General features: G+C 47.4%; 8 protein-coding genes across 8 annotated transcripts; 3 read left to right on the forward strand and 5 right to left on the reverse strand.

Annotated features, from left to right (window-relative positions):
- Positions 1-102: 102 nt before the first annotated feature.
- On the forward strand, positions 103-2,272 carry N7455_012072 (transcription factor domain-containing protein; the record flags this gene model as incomplete). The annotated part of the gene is made up of 5 exons (XM_040960824.2): positions 103-134; positions 189-772; positions 824-1,400; positions 1,457-1,802; positions 1,856-2,272. The coding sequence occupies 5 exons, from the start codon at positions 103-105 to the stop codon at positions 2,270-2,272; spliced, it is 1,956 nt and encodes a 651-aa protein (XP_040808697.2).
- Positions 2,273-2,920: 648 nt separating this feature from the next.
- On the reverse strand, positions 2,921-3,343 carry N7455_012073 (uncharacterized protein; the record flags this gene model as incomplete). Its single annotated transcript, XM_040960863.2, has 1 exon — positions 2,921-3,343. The coding sequence occupies one exon, from the start codon at positions 3,341-3,343 to the stop codon at positions 2,921-2,923; it is 423 nt and encodes a 140-aa protein (XP_040808684.2).
- A 356-nt stretch (positions 3,344-3,699) lies between these two features.
- On the reverse strand, positions 3,700-4,972 carry N7455_012074 (uncharacterized protein; the record flags this gene model as incomplete). Its single annotated transcript, XM_040960859.2, has 5 exons — positions 3,700-4,015; positions 4,073-4,610; positions 4,661-4,697; positions 4,754-4,773; positions 4,831-4,972. The coding sequence occupies 5 exons, from the start codon at positions 4,970-4,972 to the stop codon at positions 3,700-3,702; spliced, it is 1,053 nt and encodes a 350-aa protein (XP_040808743.2).
- A 661-nt stretch (positions 4,973-5,633) lies between these two features.
- On the forward strand, positions 5,634-7,075 carry N7455_012075 (alkene reductase; the record flags this gene model as incomplete). The annotated part of the gene is made up of 3 exons (XM_040960849.2): positions 5,634-5,891; positions 6,052-6,687; positions 6,743-7,075. The coding sequence occupies 3 exons, from the start codon at positions 5,634-5,636 to the stop codon at positions 7,073-7,075; spliced, it is 1,227 nt and encodes a 408-aa protein (XP_040808737.2).
- A 1,339-nt stretch (positions 7,076-8,414) lies between these two features.
- Positions 8,415-9,841, reverse strand: N7455_012076 (Zn(II)2Cys6 transcription factor domain-containing protein; the record flags this gene model as incomplete). Its single annotated transcript, XM_065606812.1, has 2 exons — positions 9,748-9,841; positions 8,415-9,602 (listed from the first exon to the last, which is right to left on the reverse strand). The coding sequence occupies exons 1-2, from the start codon at positions 9,832-9,834 to the stop codon at positions 8,415-8,417; spliced, it is 1,275 nt and encodes a 424-aa protein (XP_065459978.1). The 5' UTR covers positions 9,835-9,841.
- A 401-nt stretch (positions 9,842-10,242) lies between these two features.
- On the reverse strand, positions 10,243-11,633 carry N7455_012077 (uncharacterized protein; the record flags this gene model as incomplete). The annotated part of the gene is made up of 4 exons (XM_040960820.2): positions 10,243-10,715; positions 10,785-10,852; positions 10,916-11,058; positions 11,124-11,633. 4 exons carry the CDS (start codon positions 11,631-11,633, stop codon positions 10,243-10,245), a joined length of 1,194 nt encoding a protein of 397 aa, XP_040808729.2.
- Positions 11,634-12,383: 750 nt separating this feature from the next.
- N7455_012078 (putative GABA permease) lies at positions 12,384-14,151 on the forward strand (the record flags this gene model as incomplete). The annotated part of the gene is made up of 5 exons (XM_040960828.2): positions 12,384-12,494; positions 12,548-12,732; positions 12,786-12,865; positions 12,930-13,310; positions 13,361-14,151. 5 exons carry the CDS (start codon positions 12,384-12,386, stop codon positions 14,149-14,151), a joined length of 1,548 nt encoding a protein of 515 aa, XP_040808738.2.
- A 2,053-nt stretch (positions 14,152-16,204) lies between these two features.
- On the reverse strand, positions 16,205-17,026 carry N7455_012079 (ankyrin repeat domain-containing protein; the record flags this gene model as incomplete). The annotated part of the gene is made up of 1 exon (XM_040960852.2): positions 16,205-17,026. The coding sequence occupies one exon, from the start codon at positions 17,024-17,026 to the stop codon at positions 16,205-16,207; it is 822 nt and encodes a 273-aa protein (XP_040808740.2).
- Positions 17,027-17,257: the final 231 nt, after the last annotated feature.

A 17,257-nucleotide genomic window follows, 5' to 3' on the forward strand; every position in this document is an offset into this window, starting at 1 on the left:
ATTGATCCGATGGCTTGAACTTGTCTTAATACCCCACGATACTTGACAGCCACTTCTTATTCTTACCACGGCCCACTCCACTCTTCGCCGTATGTACACTCGATGAGGCTGTCAATATCGTGCGACGCTTGTCGGTAAGTTTCTATCGGCACTCTTAGTTGTGTCATCTTATCTGATGTTTTATGCAGACAAGCAAAAGTCAAATGCGTCCATGAAGGGCAACCGCCCTGTCAGCGTTGCTTGAAGACCAAGAACCAAGGATGTAATTTGACAGATCCCCGCGCCTCAAGTCAGAGGCCACGGAGGAATACTATCTCATCCAAAACCCCAAAAAAGCGAAAGGCATCAGCCGCCTTATCGCCGGTAGTTGGAGATGCGGAAAGAAGCACCCCTGAGAATGCCCCCATGGCTCAAGATTTATCCAAGGATCCCATAGCAGCGCTGTCACCGGCAACCATCATGAGCGCAGTGGAAACATACAGAAAGAAGTTCCCAATTACTAATTTTCTTCATTACCCCTCTTTAATCTCCGACATATCATCCAACGTCCACTCGGTCGACTCCGTCTTTGTGGCCTCGGTCCTTTCCTTGTGCGTACGGTTTATGAAAAGCGATGAACTCGAAGAAGAAGAAACCTATGCCGACTATGCACGCAAAAACCTTGCGCAGCGCGTGCTCGATGCCCCCTCGCTTTATCTTGCCCAGTCCCTTGTGATGCTCTCATTTTATGAGTGGGGCGCTGGGCGACCTTATCAAGCTTGGATGTATAGCGGTATGTATCGAATCTCTGGTTGGACGTAGAGCACTATCTGACAATCATTAGGTATGGCGACATACATGATTCAATCCCTTCTGAAGATGGCCGATGATAGCATGGAACACAATCCTCAGGAGTTCCACGCATCCCAAACACAATACGAACAGCTGGTCCGAACGTACTGGTGCTGCTTTGCGCAAGACTGCGAGCTGAGCTCCGGAGCCCGTCAGCACTTTGCGCTATCATTCTCCCAGATCTCAGTTCCTCTCCCCATCAGTGATCGAGACTTCACGTTTAATCATACGCCAGCTAGCAGGTTGATGCCTGCTGATATGAATAAAGACTGTTTGTTAGCAAGGGATCTTACGATTGAGCATGGTCTCACAATTGTTACTCGGGGATTTGATATATTCGTACGAATCCTAAGATTTGCGAACGAACATCGACGGGCATTGGCTTCTTTGTCTTCGAATGACTCCGCCTCCCCGCTCCTCTTGACTTGGCAGGTCCTCAAGGAGGAACTGGATGAATGGAGGTCTCTTCAGGATGTAACAGTTCGGTTCCCAGCTACCAGCGTTCAGTCGCACGTGGCACTTGGGTACGGAGAGTTGTTTGCATACATCAATCTGGTTCATTGCATGAGGTATGTATTTTTATTTAACAGATTCCAAATAACGATACTAACTACATCTCCCTTAGCATCCTTTTTCTCCACCGGGACCGCTTCTTATCCAACCTCAAACCCCATTCCGACGTTTTCCACGACACAAATGATGACGCCCAAGGCGAACCCGACACAATCAAACAGCTATTTGAAGTCGCTCAGCAGATCGGAGGTATACTCAATGCACTAGATGCCTCTGGTGCACCTGTCATGTCACCATATTCGGGCTTCAGCGTCTTTGTCGCTGCTCATATCAACATGTACGGAACAATCGCGCCACAACGATATCCAGGCGGTCTCAGACGGGCCGAAGAAGAAAAAAGTCGAAATCTTGACTACCTCGAACGACTCAGTAAACTCTGGCCCGTCGGTCGCAGCTGGGTAAGTGTTTCCACAACATATCTAACCAAACATCCGCAACTAACAATACCCAGTGGCGAACGGTCCAAGAAGCAAATCGATTCTACGAAATGGTCAAGAGTAACCAAACCCACTCCGAGGCTGGGATGCACAGTCCCAGGAGATTCGCCCTCGCGGGTACTTTGGATGAATATGGTGATATCCGATCTCGTCCGAGCAGGGACGCGTATGCGACTAGGGCACGAACCTCTGAATCCCATGATACACACGGCTCTCATGTCCGTGGAAGGACTTCGTCGTCGCCTGGCCTTGGTGGTGAGAACAGCTTTCTTGCTAGAGAGAATTCTGCGCCTGGTGGTCATCATGACTTCGAAACTGATATGTTTCAATGGCCTTTTATTGATGGGTCGTGGTCCCTTGGGTTTGATACGGGATTGGATGGGTTGTGGTCTAACTCCGGATTGTTTGATCCAAATTCGGCTTTCAGATGATGATACTCTTTTTGTCTATTGGGGTTGGTATACGGTTAGGGCATTGCTTTGCGGGCTCCCCAGAAATAATCACTATTTCGATACAATGTCGTCAACTGATATTTACCCTCACTGTAGATATATATTCCACGATTTTGTTCGGGGGAAGTTTTTTTTGCATCTTAAAATTTCCCCGAAGGAATAATAATGTAATTATATCCTATTTAGTAAATATTTAAACAAATTACAATTGATTTTAAAAATAGATATGATAGCTAAGTATACAAAGTTGTTATTTGAATGTTGTACATAGGCGGATTGTGCGTGGATGTATACTTAGACAGAGATCGTTCATGAAGTCAATATGGCCAAATACTTCCATTAACCAGCCAAGTGGTCGAGCAGTAACTCAACCATCTTATCTTCCTTGGTCTAGTGGTGATGATTTCCGCTTGTCATTAATACCGATAAGCGCGGGAGACCGGGGTTCGATTCCCCGAGGGAGAGATTTCTTTTTTGCATTTTCTTTTTTTGAATTGCTATTTTTATCCACCAATTTTACAGCCAAGAAAGTGGTACGGAGAGAAACAATATCTGAGGTTAAAGGCGACTCTACGGGGGGTAGGAGGAAAAAAGCACTCTGCAACAAATGATTTTATAGATAACCATCTAAACATTCAGGTGATATGAAACCTGCCTTGCGATTCTCTCAAGACCCCCGGCAAAGTAATCACATCTGCACTGACATGGGTCCTTGTTAAGAGTCCATAGTACAGGGCATATGTCGAGCTTCACTCCAAGAAACACATTCTCGAACTTGTAATGACCATCACGTCCACGGTGCCAAAAGGCAGTATTCCGACGAATGATCTCGCTATCGGAAGCCTCAACAACCATACTGAGTGCAATGTTAATGATTAGATCCGCTCGAATAGCTATTTCCCACACCGCGCGAATGACATCCCTGATGCGCTCCTTACCTCGACTATCTGGATCGCACCGCAGGATATTGGCTTGGGTATCCAAGTTGGCCTTGTAGATGCGGCATTCGTGTAGGAGGTAGTCTTGCCAGGATGAGATTACTGGAGGCATGGTTTTGGTGAGGACCGGCTTGGCTTAACTGGGTGATGAATTTGAGTAGATTGGGGGAAATTGGGGTACTTATATTAAAATGGTTGATGAGTGAAGATGTCCTCGAACAAAGAAGAGAAGGGAGGGAATTAATTTGTTTTTGATAGTCTGGGAATACAAAGGGTATACATCTATGCCAACAAAGACAACTAAACGACATGAGACATACACCACCTTTATAAGTGATAATAATGCACGTACACCTAAATCAGAATATGCAGGTAACAGGAGGGGAAGAAAGAGGACATAAAGAAAATTCATTAGGGTATTAATGAGTGGGTATATAATAATGAGACATTTGATAACAGCATCTCCCGTTAATGTGTTTCCACGGTCTGTGATACAGCCACCGTCTTCCTGATGCCATCCTGGTTGTGGATAGAGTCGGCAGAGTCGACGCCCTCTGGAGGACCGGCAAATGAAATCAGATGGCTTTGGTCACCAAAGTTCGTCACCTTGTCCCAGTCAGCAGCAACATTGGAAGCCGGAGCCGATCTCCTATCACTCAACGGATGGGACGAGCCGCCGTTCTGGTAGTATTTCTGCGACGAATAGTTCTTCTTGTAATGGGCGAACATGACGTTGAGGACAGGTAGACAAGCGCAGATCAATCCGACGCCTCCCTCGGCATTTCTACTAGACGTTAGAAAAAGGAAAAAGACCAAGAAAGGGAAGGGGTTTATGACATACCCGGACAAGATGACACGAACGAACATGAGGCCCTCATCACTTGAACCTCTCAACACCAGGACCAATCGGTAAAGACTGAATCCGGTGGCCAGTCCACCAGCGCCAAGCAGACCTATCACGCGAAGCTTTCGATTGCGCGACATTTGCAAAGACCATGTCAATGGCAATGGGAGAATAAGGATGATAAGGTCACTGACGACACTAATCACGGAGTCGGCGATGAGGGCGGCGGTCTGGTCCAGGCAGGTTCCCGGCACCTGGTCACCGAGCCAGTATCTGGGGATGGGACCGCAGATGCGAATCTTGACGATCAGGGCGACGGTGTAGTAGCAGCATAAGCAGCCGAGGAAGATATAGATGAACCAGACTTTGCCGCGGAAGGGAGCGAAGATGCGGGTGAGAATGGCTAGGAGGGCGATTTTGACGAAGAGTGCCATCGGACAGTAGAGAATGGTCGCAATGTAGCAGAACTTTTTGAATGCGATTTGCTCTTTAGTGTCGAGTTCGGTAATTGGATATCCTCCACCATGTTTACCGACTAGTAGAGTAAGTATGTGGTTGTTACCATGTGGGAAGTATAGCACCTACTGACGAGGGAGATTGCACAATATCCCATAAACAGAAACTGCACAAAAAGTCAGTTTTGGCTAAGAAAGCACTGAATTATCTTGCTCAACGTACCCAAGCAATTGTACAGGCAACTAGAGAATGGTTAGCAAAATCCCCGAAAAATGTATGTCTGCAAGGGACAAACTCACGATCTTCAACCCCTAAGGATTGCTTGAATCGAAACCGGGTATAAAATCGCAATACTACGAAAATAGTCACGATTGGAATACATAGAGCTTGTGTGACAGTATTGATAGTATGCAAGACATCTGTCGGGTTTTCGATAGTCATGATGGACTTGAAGGTGAAGTTCTCCCCCTACAGTCCAAAGGAGCAGGGGCCTGACAAGATAAAGAACTTCATATCGTGAAAATGAGGATGGGCAAAAAGACGATCTTTAGCGGGGACTTGAAAGCTATCGAACCACTACTTTGCCGACTATGAACAGTGGCGCGCGGGATCCATGACGGTGATGATTGCTCAAGGGGGTGCGTTAGACCCCACCACCGGGCCATTGTTCATTTCTGAATGGTTCTGGGGGACTTCTATGATCCATGAATAACACTAGACGGCACTAGACTCAGTTTATACTCCACCCATATGCACGAGCGTCGTAGGTGCCAACCAGCCGGGCAAATAGTATCGATTCTAGTGCCTCGTATTAGTCCGATCCAAAAATTTGCACCGGTTCGCCACTAACACCGTTGTTTTACCAAATTGAGAAATGGGTCTTAGTTGAACCCTATAATAACTAGCCGAGGCACTATGACAGTTTTGACAGCAACAATGCCTTTAATTAGTGATCGACATAGGGCGAAAAAGGAGTTGTGTGTGGTGGTTTCTCTCTTTTTTCCCTCTTTTCTTCTTTTCTCTCTGTAATTCCCTCCTCAATAATTCATTACATAGTAAAACGGCATAGAACCAAAAAACAAAAAGAAAGACCAAAAAAAACATGACCGTCCACTACTTGAACGGAAAAGACTCCGGTCTCTTCAAACCCCTGACTATTTCAAATGGCAACATTACCCTTGAGCATCGTGTTGTCCATGCACCTTTGACCCGCAACCGGGGAGAACCATTGAATCCTTCCAGCACCCTGGATCACCCCAATCGTATCTGGATACCTGGAGATGCGGTTGTGGAGTATTATTCCCAGCGCGCGACCAAAGGTGGCTTGATAATCTCTGAAGGGATTCCACCATCACTCGAGGTAAGCATCGAACCCCAATTTGGTGGCACACGGTCCCCTTTATGAGAACGGATATTGTACGGAGGACCGAGTAATTCCCTTGGAATCGCACGGCTAATGACAATTATTCAAACTTTAATTTTTCATTTTCCATTTTCCATTTTTAACTTCGTTTTCACAGAGCAATGGTATGCCCGGGGTACCCGGTCTTTTCAACTCCGAACAAGCCGCGGGTTGGAAACGAGTCGTGGACGCCGTTCATGCAAAGGGAGGGGTTATCTTCTGCCAGTTGTGGCATGCCGGGCGCGCTACGATCCCTCAGATGACCGGATCGCCGGCAGTTTGCCCCTCGGCCTCTGTGTGGGATTCGCCGACGGAATGTTATTCGCATCCGCCCGTCGGCTCCACCCAGTCCGTGCCTTACGCCAATCACCCGCCCATCGAAATGACAGTGGAACACATCAAGCAAACTATCGGCGATTATTGCACTGCCGCGAAGACTGCCATGGATATTGGGTTCGATGGCGTGGAGATCCATGGCGGAAATGGTTACCTTCCGGAGCAATTTTTGAGCTCAAACATCAATAAGCGTGTCGATGCTTACGGCGGTACTCCGGAGAAGCGCTGCCAGTTTGTGTTTGAGTTGATGGAGCAGGTGGCCAAGACCATTGGTGAGCAGAATCTGGCTATTAGATTGTCGCCGTTTGGTATGTTCAATCAAGCGCGCGGAGAACAGCGCATTGAGACTTGGACTCACTTGTGTGAGGGTCTGAAGAAGACTCTCCCATCGCTGTCGTATGTCAGCTTTATTGAGCCGGTATGTTTTTTTTTTGTTTGTATCTATCTAATGGTACACTGCTAACCTGTCCCAGCGTTTTGAACAAATCTTTGGCGCCGAAGAGAAGGATAAGTTCCTCAAAAGCTGGGGCTTGTTGGATGTGACTCTTGATCGTTTCCGCCAGATCTTCGGCTCCACCCCGTTCTTTTCCGCGGGTGGATGGGACGATCAAAACTCCTGGGGAGTAGTGGAATCGGGCAAGTACGATGCTCTGTTGTATGGCCGATACTTTACCAGCAACCCGGACTTAGTGCACAGACTGAAGGAAAAGATCCCCATGGCTCATTATGACCGAACTCGGTTTTATGGACCGTTTGAGGACAACACCTTCCATTATACTGATTACCCTACTGTGGATCAGAATTAGGTGATTCTATATAGAGTGTATAGCATTAGACATTAGATATATACCTACCTAGGTATTATATGCATATTAAGCCTGTTTAAGCATAAAAATAACCTTGGAAATTTCGAATCCCACTCCTGGAAAGGTTAGAGTCCAGACCAAGGCCGACTGCAAGTGAACCATGGTTCAAATGGGTTTACCGGCATCGGGAATTTCCGAAAACAACCATAGAATAGTATGCATGACAGCTCTACAAAGTATACATAATGTGAAACTCAGCATTATCCTCGGAAAGACTCCGTACTGGACCTCGGGGAAAAGTTTCAATAAAAGACTGGAAACAGCCGCCGTGATTGAGATCGTCGGAAGTACCCACTCAACTCCACCGCGGCAGTTACGAAAATCCGATGAGTAGAAAAGTACTCCGTAGAAAACAGTTCAAAGTACGGAGTACGGAGTAGCAAATATGTCTCTAAATTGGTATTGGCAGAGTATCTGTTACTGTCATATGACTCAACTCAACATCATAAACTATTAACAAGCCCAGGCCCACTGAATTTGGCTTGATGTCTTGGGCGGGAACCACGCCGGAAGCTTCTACTCCACCGGTGTGGCTTCACGGAGAGAACTACGGCGTCGGTTACATTCACCAACGGCACGGCACGGAAAGGGACGGCACAGAAATGACAAAAGTGGGAAACAAAGTTGTTACATATCTCGAGGTCTAATCAAACAGCTCTCCTTTCATTTACCTCCCTCTTGCCGCTAGCTGACGCTAAGGGGCTATGGTATGGCATAATTGGAATTTGTCGATCATATGCCTATGGTTATCCTCATTTGTTACCGATAACCGAACTCGTGGGCCGAACGCATGTGAAAAGGCTGAAGGAATAAGCGCGCTGTTGACACGGGCGAGGTGGATTGGGCTGAATATGTACTAGACCAAAACGGGGTTAGTGCATAGGGGAAGGGCATGAGTTGCCTTCTTTGATGTTAGGGTTGATAGAGAACCATAATAAGATGATTGAAGTCTATACTCCATATCTAACCGTGCCAAGCGCTCAATATACGGGGCACACCTACCGGGTATTGGTGTCCCAGCAGATGCAATATTTCACCGGATACAATTATTTTTATGCTTAAACAGGCTTAATATGCATATAATACCTAGGTAGGTATACAAAAGGTACTTAGACACCCCACCTCGTAGACATAACACACTTTTTCTCGGTCCTTGCCTGGTATTGTCGGGGTGAAATATGGTTGTGATAATTATTTGCTTTCGCATTCGAAGCTACGGTCTTGTTTTTATATACATGGCACAGATGTGACGTTGAATGAGTTTCCCCATTAATTTAGGTCAATCGCAAATGACACACACAGGCCACTCAATCCATTGGTGGAATTCAGTTCCTAGAGACTGCCGAATTCCCGCAATAACATGTCGATCCCAAGCGATCATAAGCCACGAGGATCTCATGAACCTCAAAAGAATACACCAGTAGGCAAGAATAACCAGCGCAAATGGTTGCTTCTCCTCAAGAAGACAGATGAACTCATCAGGCCGTCTGTATATCCACCCGAAGAGAGGGGCCATCAAGTTAGCACCATCCTTCCTAACACTTAGATACCGGTATGCTTCCTCAAACATTTCGAACAAGTCTTCAAGTGCATCGATATAAATCTGAGATGTGGAACTCCCGCTAGCTTGCGTTTCCATAAAACGTTGAAGTGCTTTAATATGAGACTGATGTTTTTCGAGCTCGTCTTGTAACAGGGGGCTGACGCCCTGAATGGCAGGGTCAGTTTGAATCTCTAAGACCCCGGTAAAGATTTTGTCATGGCTAGAGAACAAAATCGATCTCACTCCTCTCATAAGAACCAGCCATTCGGCCTTTCCCGTCTCACTGAACACAAGGTATTCACCGGGTCTTGGACCGTGTGCGAAATAGACAAGACATATCAGCACTGTCGACATGTAGATCGACTGGCAGTTCCCTGAGTTAAGGCTCGATAGAATAGCTGACACGGATCGAATGCCGAACGTGAAGTGGCCATCTGCCTGCAACACATACCGGTCTCTTTCCTCGGGGTAGAGGTAGCCCAGATGCAAAGCTGCCAGCGCCAACATGAGATGGAAGATGGACGGCGTGGAGAACCCCCATTGTGGAAGGTGAGTTCGCCAAACTTGATTGCGGTCGGTTACTTCGTCCACTAGGGTGCGATATGTCTCTGTGACAAAGTGGTGGAAGAGTCGTAGGTCGGTGAATGAGATGCTATCCTGACTGTGTGATAGGGCGCTGGAGCTGGAATCCTTGGACTGGACTTCCGTGGAGACTGTCTGCGAAGATTTCTCGCATGTTTCGTCCTTGGGCTTGCATTTTTCAGGTTGGTACTTAGAAGGCTTGAATCGAAATTCTGCTTTCGAAGATTTGGATGGGGATGGTGCTGAAGAGGGCGAAGCTGATGATGTGGCTTCCGTCGAGAGAAAGTCACAGTCGATAGCATGATGGATGCATTTGGAGCATGCTGGCTTCCTTTCGTCACACTGTAGACTATTAGTGGGTCATCATCCCAAACTTTCACTCTCAACCCATTCTAGTCGCCATCTAAAACAAATTGGTGACTCGAGAGTATCCAGGGGTCCTGAAATGGACCACACAACCAGACTCAGAGAGTTGGAAAGTACTCACTTTTATTCGCCGTCTTTTACAATTCCCACACCCTGAACGAGATTTATGATGGGACTTTCGGGATCGGATTGTCTGTATGTTCTCCATGATTATGTATTACCTAGGGCCTGCAGAGCATCGTATTCGGTTTAATTTTGCCGTTTCGGCCTTAGGCAACTTTGGGTCCAAGCGATGACGCAATGACTGAAAATAGAACACACGTGACTGTGGAGTATAGGAACAGGAAGGTATGTTGTAGTTATACCGAAAATGAAGATGTAGAAAGTCAAAAGGAGTTAGAAGATTGGGAAAAATATGGAAGAGGAAATAGTCTCCAACCAGCAAGATTGGCTCAAGTGCTCGCTTAACCCTGAACTCAAGGCTGCACCGTCCTTATATGTCTGCCTAATAATGGATGTACTTTACATATCTCTCTAATCTTATCGACTTCTACATCCATGATTGACATAGATCTGCTCCATCGGGCTATCAAAAACCCCGTGTTGTATATAGCCCTCAAAGCGGGTCTTGATGATAGTGTTCTTTAACCTCTACCGTAATATCTACTGTCCTTAGAACGGCCCCCTTCCCTTGACTTCCTTCCGTCAAATGTCGCGTACTCTCCGCTCCCTCGCTCGAACTAGACTGCCTGCCACCCTCATAATTCTGATTCGGATCCTGTCCTGACGAAACCTCAGTGACAACACCGGTATCACCTCCCCACCCATCAAACATTGACCGTCCATTCTTCCCCGACTGTCCACCCGACTGCAAGTGCGAATAGTGCCGGCTTGCTCCCGAAGAGGATTGGTTGATATACCCGCTGACCTTGGTCTGCGGGACCTCGAGCCCGATCCCTTCAGGGATCTGGGTTGAGGTCAGGCCAGAGTGCAGGCCGGCGAATATGTGGTACAGGGTTGGAACGCAGGCGATTATGACGGTTGTGAGCATCATTGTCTGGCCGACTGTTTCCCAGTCGACTATGTCCCCTATATAGTTGTCAGATTAATTTAATGAGGGGTTGAAGGGATTTGGACAGGGAATCGGGTGTCACACACAGGAGACGTCGGTTGAGTGGACGAACGAAGGTAGAAGGGCGAGGTGGGCAATTCCGAGGCCGACGACACTGTGATGGGTTAGTGAGTGAGTTGAATTCAGTGGGAAAGTCCTGGAGTTAGCGCTAAGATACCTTAGGCGCGAAGAGAAGGAGCAAACGATCTTCACCCGCTTGTGCCAGACCATCTGGACATTACGCATCATTATGAACGGTAGGACAACAATGATAATCTCTGTGAGGATGTTGAAGATTGCGATCGGGTAGAATAGGGCTCCCTATTCGGAGTTAGATAGGATGTTCAGTCAATTGTGGCCCGGTGCCCTGGGTTAATTAAACCGACCTCTCCAGCACATCGCTCGGGGGAGTATAGCCACGGATCGGGCAATCCACACTGGAAAGCTATACTCAACACTGCGAATATCGACCATCCGACAACTATACCGGCGGTGACCACACAGGTGCGACGCAGGCTCTTGCTTGGTGTTAACTTCCAAACCAGCAGAACGGTCGAAATTTTTGAAAGCGCTAAGACAACGATGAGTAGAATGTGAGCAGCGAAGGCGGACTTGCTCCAGGCTTGGATATCGCCTTCGCTCAGCCGGTACTGGTGCTTTCCCAGTCCATGGTGAACCGCCTTCTGCAAGATAACCACTTGAACAATTGCAAGAACCAAAGCGACCCAGATGGGAGTATTGACTGCTGTCTGTCGCTGCTTGAAATAAATCACCGAACTAAACTTAGCGAGCACAAAGATGATGGCCACAATCAGAAGGGACACCGAGATCAAGGTGATGATAGTACCGCGATTATCACTTGAAAGGGCCTGGAAGGCATTTTTTTGGTTGGCCATCGCACTTTGACATCGTCTTCAATAGTCTGGACTCTGGAGAGCTTGCAGGATGGGCGCCAGCATATAAGAAAAACTGGCCTTTTCACATCCCTGATCATGCAGTTTCTTTTTGGAAATTTACAACCCCTGTTGTTTCTTCGAGCGCTAACTCTATCTCAGTGCTAGGCAATGTCCGAGGTGGCAGTTGGTTTGGGGTGCGCCACTGCATCTCATCCCGTGCAAGGATGTGAAACCTGTGAAACCTGTGAACTTGTTACTCCCGTTGAATCCGTTGAATCAAACACCTAAATTGTTTGAGACCACTCTGATGGGTCGGAGATTTTTTATTGTCTTTTTTTCTAACAGCATTTGTCTATTTGGTCTAGAAAGCTCCTAGAATCGTGGTGGCCAAATTTACGAAGGATCACCGGGCCGCGTGGAACATATCCGGCGAATCCTGATCCAGCACCAACCAGCACTAACCTGCACTAAACAACACTAAGCTGCACTAAACTGCAATACACTGCACCTTGCTCATTACGATCATACAAACGACAAGGGTTCACAACGAAGCGGGCAAGACTTCTTTTTAACCCGGTGTTGACTATTTGTTTCGCATTCATTGCGCAATTTAGATCCCTGTCTGCCCCCCCTGTTGACGAAAATGCGGAGGCAGAGGAGTCTAAGTACGCCTGGCCGTCTTCAGGCCGACTGCTCTATTTTCCGTCGACTTGTTTTCTCCAACATCTCTATCCTAATCCAATTTTCAATATGCAGGAAGAGATGGAACTGAAGAGCGAGAGCGTTGTGCGGTCAGGGCCAGCAGGGAGTGGGAATGGTGCCCATGAGAGCGTGGCATTCCACCAGAAACAACAACTGGAGGTAAATATCATCTATCGTTCGATCAACCTGCGGAGATACTAATCGTTCACCAGAGATATCTCAACTTCTTCTCATCCGTCGCATTCTCCACGTGCCTGCTTGCCACATGGGAATCTGCCGGTGGTAGTTTGCTCTCCGGGCTATACAACGGCGGCCCTGCTGCGATTGTTTATGGAATTATCTTGAGCACCGTGGGTAATCTGGCTATTGCATGCTCTTTAGCCGAGCTGGCCTCTCTGTATGTGTCCGCAAATGACTGCGGTGTGCCAGTGCTGACCTTGAGATTGACAGCCACCCAACTGCAGGTGCTCAATATCACTGGAGCTATTTCCTCGCGCCTCGTGGTCGTCGATTCATCAGTTTCTTCCAGGGTGAGCGCATGAATGGCCCTTTCCCTTCGTTTCTAGTCACATGCTCAACATACTAAGTAATAAGGCTGGACTACTGTTTTTAGTTGGAGCGCGCTAGTCTGCATCGCGCCTTATTTTATCGGAACCCAAATCCAGGGTATGGTTGTGCTGGCGTACCCTGACTATGAGCTTGTGAGATGGCGCGGTACGCTGCTTATGTGGGCAGTTGCCATCATCCCGATCATCATCAATATATTTGCGCGTCGCGTTCTGGGAGCCATCGAGGTTGCTGCAAGTATCATGCATGTCGTCTTTTTACCCGTCACAATCGCCGTCTTCGTTATCCTCGCCCCTCGAAACCCTGACTCGTTTGTCTGGGACACCTTTGTTGGTGGCTTGAGTGGTTGGAAAGATTCCGGAGTTTCATTCTCCGTCGGCCTTCTTGGTGTCATTACTCCCCTGGCTGGTACGTCCATTCGCCATTAGAATGTTCAACAATCTAATCCATACCAACAGGCGTCGACGGCATAATCCACATGGCCGAAGAAATCAAAAACGCCAAAGTTGTCGTTCCCCGCTCCATGATCTACGGTACCATAATTAACGGAACTCTCGCATTCTGCTACCTGATCGCGATTCTCTACTGCATGGGTGACTATGCGGAAGCTCTCACCAGCCCAACAGGCTACCCCATCATCACAATTGCCTACCAAGCAACCGGATCCAAGACAGCCACTTTCGTCCTTATGGCACTGGGTATGCTCCCCGGCTGGATCGCCCTCTTCAACGGCCTTGCCTCCGTCACGCGTCTCACCTGGGCTTTCGCTCGAGACAACGGACTCCCCTTCTCCGAGTTCTTTGCCGTCGTCGACGCAACCTATAAAATCCCCCTCCGTGCTTTACTCCTAGTTGCATCATGCATCTTCCTGCTCTCGTTCATCCAGATCGGGTCTACGGCTGCATTCAACGCTATTCTCTCGCTCAGCACGCTCGGTCTCTATATTTCCTATCTTATTCCTCTCGTCCTCCTTGTCTTAAAGCGCTTTATGGCGCCCCAGGATATCCCGCAGGGAACATTCAGTCTAGGGAAACTTGGCCTCCCCATGAATCTTCTTGCCATTCTCTTCGCTACCTATTTCGTCATCTTCCTTCCCTTTCCGGCGACGGTGCCGGTTACCGCAGAGAATATGAATTATGCCGGGCCTGTCCTTGGGTTTGTTATGTTGTTTGCCTGTGGAGATTGGATTGTTCGCGGACGGCATAAGTGGCAAGGCCCAACAGTGAGGCCTATTGCTCGGAACGAGTGAAGTGTGGAAGGTGTGAATTCAAGATGGAAGAGGGGTGGAAGTAATTGAGCTGTCAACATTCGCTGATAGATTTTTATTGTCGAGGGATTAAAAAATTGTACTTATACTTTCCTCAGAAAATACGAGCTTTCTACGCTAAAGTCTCCACTAGCTGCACTTGTCCAGGGCCCCTCGAAGGAGGCCTCGGCATTGATTACACAATCATTTAGCGGGCCGCATTACATCGAGGGACAATATACTGAGCATCTTGTATAGAACTATATCTTGCTATGTAACGTCATTTCATCACATTTTCTGATTTCATCATATTATATATCATGGGCATTCCCTAAATTAAGACCTTTTTTTTCCAAAAAGCGGGAACATTGCCGTGCGTCGAGGTGCAGAGAGCCTTGGCGGCTGACCTTTCTCGAGGTCTTTCTGTGGTTGACGTTTTGTTAGACGGTTGAATGCACGCTCTATACTGTCCTCCAAGTATATGGATGTTGTTAATAACTAGGAGACCCGGAAGGGTTGAGTTGGACTCACATCACTGCTAGATTTGAAAATCAACCACACGGCGAGGGTTAACAACATGGTGACCACGGAAAAAGGAATATAAATCCACCAATGTGGATTCGACGACAATATATCGATGTTCATTCCAAAGAGACTCTACATCAGGGTCAGCTGTCTATCTTGAAAAGCGAAACACAAAGCGAGAACCATACTGAGATGAACATTAGTGGGAGAAAAACAAACTGCCGGCGTAAACTATTAGCAAGCCATATGATAGACGAATAGGTACATATGTAGTTAGGGCCTTACCGTAATCCAACTAAGCCGTTTCATGCTCTTGTTTGTCGATGTTGATTTTTGTGCTTCCGAAATTGACGTCAGATTGAATTCCTACGAAAGGTTAGCAATCGTTCTCCAACCGCAAGAATGGTAAATCGATACTAGTTGGATAAGATCACGAGAAGTTTCCGTCAGAGTCTTCAGTCCCTCGGAATACTTCTGTTTTAGTTCGTTTGTTTCCCTTTGAAATTCGCCCGCCACTCCGTCTCCCTGGTTATCTCCCATAGAGTCACTTTCACAAACCACAGTCCACGATTGACTCCTATAGCTATCTTGAAATGCCATCAGCTCGGCTATTTGATTGTCACAGTTCCTTCTTAATAGATTCCACAGCTGGGCGTCACCCAGTAAGTCTCGGATTAGGTGTGGGTTTTCCCATTCGCTATCAACAACTCCGTGCGCTTTTTATGGTTAACTACGTAGAGTGCCATCGCCGAGTAAGAATCTCTTACCTTCGTTGCTAAACGACTCTCCGCGGCACGGAAGGTGCTATCCCACTCCTGTAGTAGTTGCTGAATCAGAGGTAAGAAGAGATCTGCTGCGCGAGGCGGTACTTGTGCGTATTCGGAAGTGCTGAAGAATGTTCTTGATTCCAAAACACTCTCCGAGGCCCTCGCGTCGTGACGTTTGGTCATAACCCATAAAATGCCATAGGTCCTTTCAAAGGGCTTTATATTTAACTCTGAGGTACCAGATAATCTGGGCCAGTCTGAGTTGGCCGAGGTAGGTAATGCAATTCCACAAGTAGTGAAACCGCATTCGATAAAGCCTTCGCTTCTTAATGAGGAAGTTGTTTGACATAGCTTGAACCAAAAGATGACACTTACAGTCTTCGCTCGGGATTCTAGTGAGGACCGCTCGACTAGGTGGTGCTGTGCTAGACTGGACTTTCCAAACTGGTCCACTAGAATAGTTAACTGATGAGTGCTGTTGCACTCTACGCCACCAACGACATTGGACACCAGTTGGAAAAGGCGAAAATAAAGACCAATCAATGAGAATCCTATACCAATTGATTGTTAGCGATATATTAAGATATACAAGGTAAGTATATTTACCAAATTCGCTTGGAATTGATGCCCGTTGCCATGAGATCATCGAACCTATCAGCCAGCTCCTCGACATTTTGAAAAAAGGGATAGCTCCTATCCTTTATCTCGTTCTCAAGCCTCCTTGTAATAGTCGTAGACTTCTCTATGGCCATTTCAAGGTAACCCTAACTACCAGGTATAATTTTTCTCCACTCGGAAGTCTTAACAAGGCAGGGACTATCTGTGCCTTTTGGAAGAAGTAGTAACGCGATTTGGCTGTCACCGTTTTTCACCGCAAGTTGGAGGGGGGTTAAATCGCCGAAATCGTATGTGTTGGTGAGAGCACCCTTATCGAGAAGTTGAGTAACCACGGGTATAGCGCGTGCCTCTACCGCGAGATGAAGTGGAGTTCGTCCTTCGCTACCGCCTTGAGCATTGATTTCCGCGCCCATTTTAAGAAGCAGTTCAACTATTACTGTATCTCCTTTTGACGCCGCTGCCTGAAGAGCAGTTCCGTAACTGCCTCGCTCAGCTTTGATATCCGCGCCATTTTCAAGAAGTAGTTGAACGGTCGATACGTATCCGCTTAATGACGCAGCTTGGAGGGTAGATTCAAAATCGCCTGTTTGAGCGTTAACGTTCGCGCCCATTTCAAGAAGCAGTTTAACTATCGCTGTATATCCACTCGATGCAGCAGCCTGGAGAGCAGTTCCATAACGGCCTGGTGGAGCGTTGACATCCGCGTGGCTGTGAAGAAGCAGCTCCACGATCGCTATGTTTCCGCTCGTTGCTGCAGCCTGGAGAGCAGTTCCGTAATCGCCTCGTTGAGTGTTGACATCCGCGCCATTGTGAAGAAGGAGTTGCACGATCGCTATGTTTCCGCTCAATGACGCAGCTTGGAGAGGAGTTCCATAATCGCCGTGTTGAGCGTTGACATTCGCGCCTTCGTTAAGAATTTGTCGCACTATCTCTTCCTGGCCCCGACTTGCAGCTTCGTGAAGATTCATTTGTTACTGCTGGATTCGTTGATCGCTGTATTGGTAGATCTTGAGTTATAGTGATGTCGATAAGAGTAAAGCGTGGGTGAATATCGATGACCAGGACGGTAAATAAGCGTATTTGTCGCGTCGTGTTTTGACCTGTTGAGAATCCCAGTTAATTCCGAGTAATTAACATGGCGTTGGGGTTCAACGCTAGCCCTAACATGGCGTTGTGCATAGTCTATAGAATTCGTGCAT

Source organism: Penicillium solitum (genome assembly GCF_028829755.1).
Source record: "Penicillium solitum strain IBT 25940 chromosome Unknown utg000009l_segment0_segment0, whole genome shotgun sequence".
NCBI classification, from domain to species: domain Eukaryota; kingdom Fungi; phylum Ascomycota; class Eurotiomycetes; order Eurotiales; family Aspergillaceae; genus Penicillium; species Penicillium solitum.